The 8,176-nt window shown below is 25.6% G+C and overlaps 1 protein-coding gene across 1 annotated transcript; it reads right to left on the reverse strand.

Annotated features, from left to right (window-relative positions):
- Positions 1 to 3,874: 3,874 nt before the first annotated feature.
- LOC117175414 (late histone H2B.L4-like) lies at positions 3,875 to 4,366 on the reverse strand. Its single transcript, XM_033365124.1, has one exon. The coding sequence runs from the start codon at positions 4,364 to 4,366 to the stop codon at positions 3,875 to 3,877; it is 492 nt and encodes a 163-aa protein (XP_033221015.1).
- Between the last annotated feature and the right edge of the window lie 3,810 nt (positions 4,367 to 8,176).

The following is an 8,176-nucleotide window of genomic DNA, read 5'->3' on the forward strand; positions in this document are numbered from 1 at the left end:
TATGATTTTTAGTTCAAGTTCAAAAAATGAGGAAAAGTTATTAACCTATTTGATTCCAAAAGTCTATTATCAGAAATTATGATTAATTAGATTTGTCCTTGAGTTGGAAGAGTGAGAAAGAAACTTTCAACAATGGCAAGTCGTGTGAATGTAAACAGCTGACGAAACTGAAGTATCTGCATCTATGTATATTTTTAACATAGAATATTTTATAATTTGAATAATAACTTCAAATTAATTTTTTTATTTCAACCCAAAAAATGATTTTTTTTACCGCAAATGATTAATTTTCAATCTAAAAGGATGAATTTTCAACAAACTAGTGCAATTTTTAAACAAATTGTTAAAATTTCAACAAAGTGATCGAATTTTCAAACAAAAAAAGTTTTCCAACCAATTGGACGAATTTATATCCAAATAGATAAATACTCAACAAAGCAGTTGAATTTTCGTAACAAAATAGTTGAATTTTCAACCCAAAAAGTACATTTTTAAAAACAAGAATAATTACATTTTTAATAAATTAGTTAATTTTTTTCCCAAGTAGTTAAATTTTCAATCAGCAAAGATGAATTCTCAACCAAAAAGACGATTTTTTTTTAACCAAAAAGATTAATTTTTGACCAAAAAGACCAAAGACGATAACAAAAAATTGATGGTTCAACAAAATATTTGAATTTACCATATAATAGTTTAATTAAAAAATAGTTTAATTTTTAATCTACAAAGATGTATTTTTTCCAACATATTTGAACGGTATACTAAAAAAATGAACTAAAGTTGAATGTTCAAAATAAAAAAGATCAATTTTCAATAACAAATGGAATTGTTGAACTTTTATTTGAAAAAAGTGAATTTAAGAGAAGGAGTTTTCAACAAATTAGTTAAACATTCAACAACGAGATTTATTCTTAACGGCTAATGTAATAGTAGATATTTGAACCCAAAAAGATTTTAATTTTTAGATAAAAAACAGTTGAATTTAATCAAGAAATACGAATTTTGAAACAAAATATTTGAATTCTGAATAAAAATATAAATTTCCCATGAAACAGTCATATTTTCAATAACGAAATGAAATAATTTTCAAAGAATTCTTGAATTTTTAAAAAATTTTTTAGCTGGAAAGATGAATTTTCAAGCAAAAACTATTAAATCAAAACTAAAATCAGTTAAATTTCTAACCAGAATATTGGAAAGAAATTCATAAAATAGTAACAAAAAATAAAAAATCTAAAAAAATCAACCGAAAATTAGAAAATTAGCTTCATACCAAAAGAAATGAATATTTAAATGAAAAAGATCAGTTTTTAACAAAAATAGTAACATTGTCAGTTAAAAAATTAATTTAAAACGCCAAAAGGACAAAAAATTTTCAAAAATATAGTTATATTTCCAATCAAAGACACCTTTGAGTGAAAACCCTTTGAATGAAAAAAAAATATTTAATAATATTTCAACTTAAAATGATTTTAATTTTCGATGAAAATCAATTTATTTCAACAAAGAGTACGAATTTTCAATCAAACAGATGCGTTTTTATCAAAAAAGTTGAAATTTTAACCAAAAAGATGATATTTAAACCGCGAAGACATATTTAAAGAAAATAGTAGAATTTGGATCTAAAAAAGATTTTAGATGAATTTTCAACAGCAAAATATTAATTAAAAAAAAAAGTTTCTTCTCTACCAAAATTTCAACTTTGAAAATCAATCCATTTGGAAATTTGAACAAAAAGATTAAACCATGATTAAAGATAGTTGAATTTAAAAAAAAAGATAAATTATCCATCCAAAAGGACAAATTTTCAACGAAACTGTTGGATTTTCGACCAAAAAGTTGACCTTTTAATAAATTGCTAAATATTTTTAAAAAATAGTGTAATTTTTTAACAAATATTTATTTTCTAACCAAATGGTCGGATTTTTAAATAAAAAAGATTAAGCTGCAATTTAAAATAGTCGAATTCCAAACCAATATCCTAATTTTTTATAAGACAATTTAATTTCAAGAAAGAAAGTTGAGTCTTCAATACACAAAGATGAATTTTTGATCCAATTAAATGAATGATTAAAGAAAATGTTGAATTTTCGATCAAGAAATATATTATATTTTAACAAAATACTTGAATTAAAAAAATATAAATTCTCAAGAAAGTAGTGCAATTTTTAAATAAAATGTTGATCTTTCAACCAAGTGGTAGAAAGTTTAAGTTAAAAAGATTAAACGACGATTAAAAATAGTTGCAGTTTCAAACATAAATCTGATTTTTTAGAAGACAGTGGAATTAAAAAAAAGAGATGAATGTTCAATCCAAAAAGACGAATTTTTGGTCCAAATAGACGAATATTTGAACTAAGCTGTTGAATTTTCGACCCAAATAGATGATTTTTTAACAAAAAGCTTAAATTCTTAACCCAATAATTAAATTTACAGAAAAATAGTTCAATTTTTAAACAGAATATTGATTTTTCAACCAAAATGTAGAATTTTAAAATAAAAGAGATTAGACTACAATTAAATATAATTGCATTTTCCAACGAATATTTGAATTTTTTAGAAGGAAATTAAATTTTTAACAATAATAGTGTGATTTTTGAAAAAAATATTGATCTTTCAACCAAATATTCGAATTTTCAAGTGAAAAAGATTAAACCACACTTAAAAATAATTGCATTTTCAAACAAACATTTGAATTTCTAAGAAAAAAAAATAGATTATCAATAAAATACCTGAATTTTCATAAAATAGTGGAATTTTTAAACAAAATATTGATCTTTTAAATAAATGTTCGAATTTGTAAATAACAGTGATTAAACTACAATAAAACACAGTTTCCTTTTCAAATATATATTTTAACTTTTTAGAAAACAATTAAATTTTCAAGAAAGAAAGTTGAGTCTTCAATACAAAAAGACGAATTTTGTGGTCCAAGTAGATGACTGATGAACGAAAATTTTGAATTTTCGACCAAGAAGTATAACTTTTTAACAAAACGCTTGAATTTTCAACAAAATAGTACAATTTTTAAATAAAATGTTGATCTTTCAACCAAGTGATAGAATGCTTAAATTAAAAAGATCATTAAACCACAAATAACAAATTGCATTTTAAGACAAAAATCTGAATTTTTAATAAGACTATTGCATTTTCAAGAAAAATAAAAGAATTTTCAATCCAAAAAGATAAAAGGAAATTGCAACGAAATAATAATATTTTTAACTAAGAAAATATTCGTCTGCAGGAAGGAAATAGAAAAAAAAGAAATAGAAATACAAGGAAAATAACGTACTGTCAACAATATTATATCAGTGTGGTCGCAAAATTCATTTTCAAAATTCTGCAACTTTTCTGTGACCAATTTTTCATTTTTCTAATAATGAATATTCAAAAATAAGAATTTTAAACTTATAATATTTTTAACACAGAACCTTTTATAAACAAAATAAAATTATGCCAAATTCAAATAAAAAAAGACAAATTCATTATCCTTGACAGTTTTTCAGAAATTATCTGCCTTTTCCTTGATTTCTAGGTTTTTCCTGATCAAGAGCTACCCTGAATTAGTCTAAAATACAAATTTTCAAACATAAATGTAAAACGAATATGGAAAAGTGACGATATATTCACAACAATGACAAGTCGTATGAATGTAAACACACCTGTTAAAAATAAGGGATCCCATTCCAAGAATAATAAAATTATTACTCTATTCATTAATGAATCAAAAGTAGTTTCCACGTTAAGAAAATTGGTGTCCCTGAAAAGGGCCGGTTTTTCCAAAATGTAAAATAAAATTAAAACCTACTTGGTATAAAAGAAAAAAAATCAGAAAACAAAAAATAGTTTAATCAAACGAAGCAACTAAAGAAATCTACTTCCTTAATTCTCTGTTATATTTCATAATCGCCTTAGTGCCTTCTATAATCGCGTGTTTCTTCAGCAGACCAGAAAAGAGATTTTTCACTGCCATTTCTATTTTTCCATGGACGATCGTACAGCAATTTTCATCTTTTGTAAATCTCGAAGCTTCAGAGGTGATGCGATGAAAAATATCATTCATTAAATCATTCACGTCATTCAAGGCCTCCCGGGAGATAGTAGTGTCGGGATGAAGCATTTTTAGAATTTTTTTTAGATAGTAAGTGTAATTTTCTCCTTTTAGCAATACTATCTTCTCTGAAGTTATTTTCTTCCTCTCCCTCAGATTCTTCTTTTCCGGATCTTTCTCCTTCCGCTTCTTTTCCACTTGATTCTTTTTTTCCTCCACTTTCTTTTTCTGGCCTTTCTCCCTTTTCCCTCTTCGTTTCTTCTTTTCCATTTCTTTGCTTTTTTCCGCTTTTCGAGTTGCTCTGGTAGATCTCATTTTAGAGTTTTCAGAAGTATGCGATCCCTCTTTAAGCAACAATTAGGCAGCGTCTGTTTTCGATATAGAGAAGTCCTAGCTGAAGTAAACAATGCGAAAGGTCGCGCGAGCCAATCAGAAAATTAGAACATTCTGATTCGTTTGGTAGGTACTAATATATTTATCAACGCCTTCCAATATTTAAATCTCACTTTCTCATTTTCACATTACCATATCAAATTATATTCTAGAGCTTTCAAATAATTTATTATATTCAATTTCAAAAGATATAGAGATTCTAAAGATTTATAGGAATTTATACTTTTTTGAATGGCACATTAATGATTAAGTTTTGATTTAAATGATATTTTACAACTTTCAAACTATTTATTCTTTTTTAACCCTTTCCGGCATGGTGGGAATACCGTATTCCCACCTTTTTTCATATCATTTTTTGCGATTTCAGAGTATTTTTACTGGATTTTACACAGGTTTTTTTTTTAATTTCATGGTCGCAGGATGATAGAAAATCGAAATTTTTGTGCGAAGGGTCTACATTTTTAAAATAATAATTTGTTAATACTCATAAACCAAGATGAAAAAAGCCTTTTTTGTTGAAAAAATTCATTATTGAAAAAACTTTCCATTATATCATTATGATAATGGGTGCTTAAGGATTTTTGTGGTAGCTGAATACGAATTTGGACTCATATTTTAAATATTAAAAATAACGGATCCAATATGGCTGCCGACATTGAGAATATTTTTGGATTTTATCTGAAAATTGGTATACAGAGATTTTTGGGGTCAGTGATCACGAATATGAACTCAGATTTTGGAAACTTAAAATGGTGGATCCAAGATGGCGCCCGAAACTTGGAATATTTTTGAATTTTTTTTTAAAATTGGTATACAGAGGTTTTCGGGGTCGCGGATCACGAATCTGAAATCAGACTTTGAATATCTAATATGATGGATCTAATATGGCGGTCAAAATAATAAAGTTTTCTAGATTTTTTTAAAATTAGTGTACAAGGATTTTTGGAGTCACTGATCACAAATCTGAATTTAGATTTTGAAAATTCAGAAAATTGGTACCAATCCATGTTTTAGGTGAGTAGGTGTAAATTTTTTCAAACCTTAATATTCTAAATATTTGTCATTTTGAATACAGATTCAAGCCCGACATTTTGAATATTGAAAATCTAAGTTCAGATTCGTGATTAGAGATACCAAAAACCACTGTACACCAATTTTCAAAATGAAAAATTCCAATTTTAGCCGCCATGTTGGATCAGCCATTTTGAATTTAAAAAATCTGAGTTCAAATTTGTGATTAGAGACTCCAAAAACCCCTATGTACCAATTTTCATGAAAACTCATTTCTCTGAAAAATGTATGCCGGAAAGGATTAAGCGGCTTTTTACTTTTTCCAAAGGTTTCAAGGGCTTTTAATGTGTTTCAAGAAATCGTACACAGATTCAAGGATTTTATTAAATCTTAAAAGATTTTAGGAGATTTCAAAGATTTATAGGAATTTAAATTTTTTTCAGGTTATATTGATGAACAAGTTTAATTAAAATTACATTGAAGAACTTTGAAATGATATTTCTTTTTCAAATAGATGTGCTACTTCTTCCAAAAGTTTCAAAGGATTTGAAGGTGTTTCAAGGAATTTTAGAAAGATTCAAGAATTTTATTAAATCTCAACAGATTAAAAAAATGTCTGGGGATTTCACCGTTTTTTCCATGAAATATAGACAAATAAGTTTGATTTAATTTATATTCTAGAGCTTTCAAATGATTCATTATTTTTAAACGGATTTTTACTTGTTCCAGAAGTTGCAGGGGATTTAAAGGTATTTCAAAAAATCTTACACAGATTCAAAGATTTAATTATATCTGAAAAGCTTTCTAAGGTTTGAAATTTTTTTCAGGGAATATTGATGACAAAGTTTAATTTAAATTATATTCTAGAGCTTTCAAATGATTTATTCTTCTTCAACTAGATTTTTACTTTTTCCAAAAGTTTCAAGGAATTTGAAGGTATTTCGAAAAATTGTAGAAAGATTCAATGATTTAATTAATACTTAAAAGATATTAAGAGATTTCAAAGATTCCTAGGGATTTAAACTTTTTCAGGGAATATTGATGAATAAGTTTGATTTAAAGTATATTCTAGAGCTTTCAAAAGATTAATTTTTTTAAGCGGATTTTTACTTTTTCCATTAGTTTTAAGGGATATTAATGTGTTTCAAGAAATCGTACACACATTCAAGGATTTAATTATATCTGAAAAGATTTCTAAGGATTTAAACTTTTTTCCAGGCAATATTGATAAAAAGTTTAATTTAAATTACATTATTGAGCTTTTAAATGATTTATTCTTCTTCAAATAGATTTGTACTTTTTCCAAAAGTTTCAAGGGATTTAAAGGTATTTCAAGCAATTGTAGAAAGATTCAATGATTTTATTAAAACTTAAAAGATTTAAAGAGATTTCAAAGATTCCTACAGATTTAAACTTTTTCAGGGAATATTGATGAACAAGTTTAATTGGAATTATATTAAAGAACTTTGAAATGATTTATGCTTTTCAAATAGATTTTTTACTTTCTCCAAAAGTTTCAAAGGGATTTAACGGTATTTCAAACAATTCAACAATGATTCAATGATTTAATTAAAACTTAAAAGATTTTAAGAGATTTCAAAGATTCCTAGGGATTTAAACTTTTTCAGGGAATATTGATGAATAAGTATTATTTAAATTATATTCTAGGGCTTTCAAACATTATATATTTTTTTAAACGGATTTTTACTTTTCAAAATGTTTCAAGGGATTTGAAGGTATTTCAAGCAGTAGTAGAATGATTCAATGATTTCATTAAAACTCAAAAGATTTAAAGAGAATTCAAAGATTTCTAGAAATTTAAAGATTTTTTCAGGGTCTTTTATTGAATACGTTTCATGAAAATAATATTCTAGAGCTTTCAAATGATTTATTCTTTTTTAAATTGATTTTTTCAGGGAATATTAATGAATAGGTTTTCTTTGCAGTAAATTGACGATTATTCTAAAAAAATCGATTGGATTTCACGTGATTTTGCCATTGAACTATTATTTTTCAAATTTTATTCTATTCTATTATATTTTTTTCTATTTTATTTTATTATATTTTATTCAATTCTCAAGTTTTCTCTAATAATTCCGGAGCCTGGACACGTAATTTTCCGACTTGAGAATTAAAAAAAAAGCTGCAATTTGATGAGTTTTTGAATTTTGAAGTTTAAAAAGAACACCAATTCATTTATTAAATTTCTATAACTTTTAAATTCATTAAGAGATTTAAATTTTATTTCCAGATTCTGGTGAAGTTAATCGTTCTTTTTTAAAATTTAATAGAAAATTGACAAAATGTTTTAAAAAATCTGATTTAAACGCGGCTGTTCTTTCTGAAATCACAATTCCGACTAAAAATACCTTTAAATATTTTATAATATTCACATCGTGCTTGAAAAAAATTAACAAATTAAATTTTTCGAGAGCAAAATTTTTTTAGCCACAAAAATATCTCCGTGAAGGTAGCACATCAGCAATTAAATATCCAAATATTGTTTGATGAAATCGTTTGGTCATCATCTGGTCATGTTTGGAAACCAAATTTGGTCACTTTGACCGAAAAACTCAAAAAAATATTGAGGTTTCAAATTTGGAGCGCTAACTTAACGCTGAACAAAAAATTTTTATTCTTTTCTAAAATTCTATTAGCAATCATTTGGATGTCATTTGTTCATGTTTGGAAACCAAATTTGGTCGTTGGGTTAGAACAAAA

This window comes from Belonocnema kinseyi, chromosome 6 (genome assembly GCF_010883055.1).
Source record: "Belonocnema kinseyi isolate 2016_QV_RU_SX_M_011 chromosome 6, B_treatae_v1, whole genome shotgun sequence".
Classification (NCBI taxonomy): Eukaryota; Metazoa; Arthropoda; class Insecta; order Hymenoptera; family Cynipidae; genus Belonocnema; species Belonocnema kinseyi.

What these genes read in the sequence shown, in the direction of transcription:
- LOC117175414 (XM_033365124.1), bottom strand. Translation starts at nt 4,366, where the DNA reads ATGAGATCTACCAGAGCAACTCGAAAAGCGGAAAAAAGCAAAGAAATG.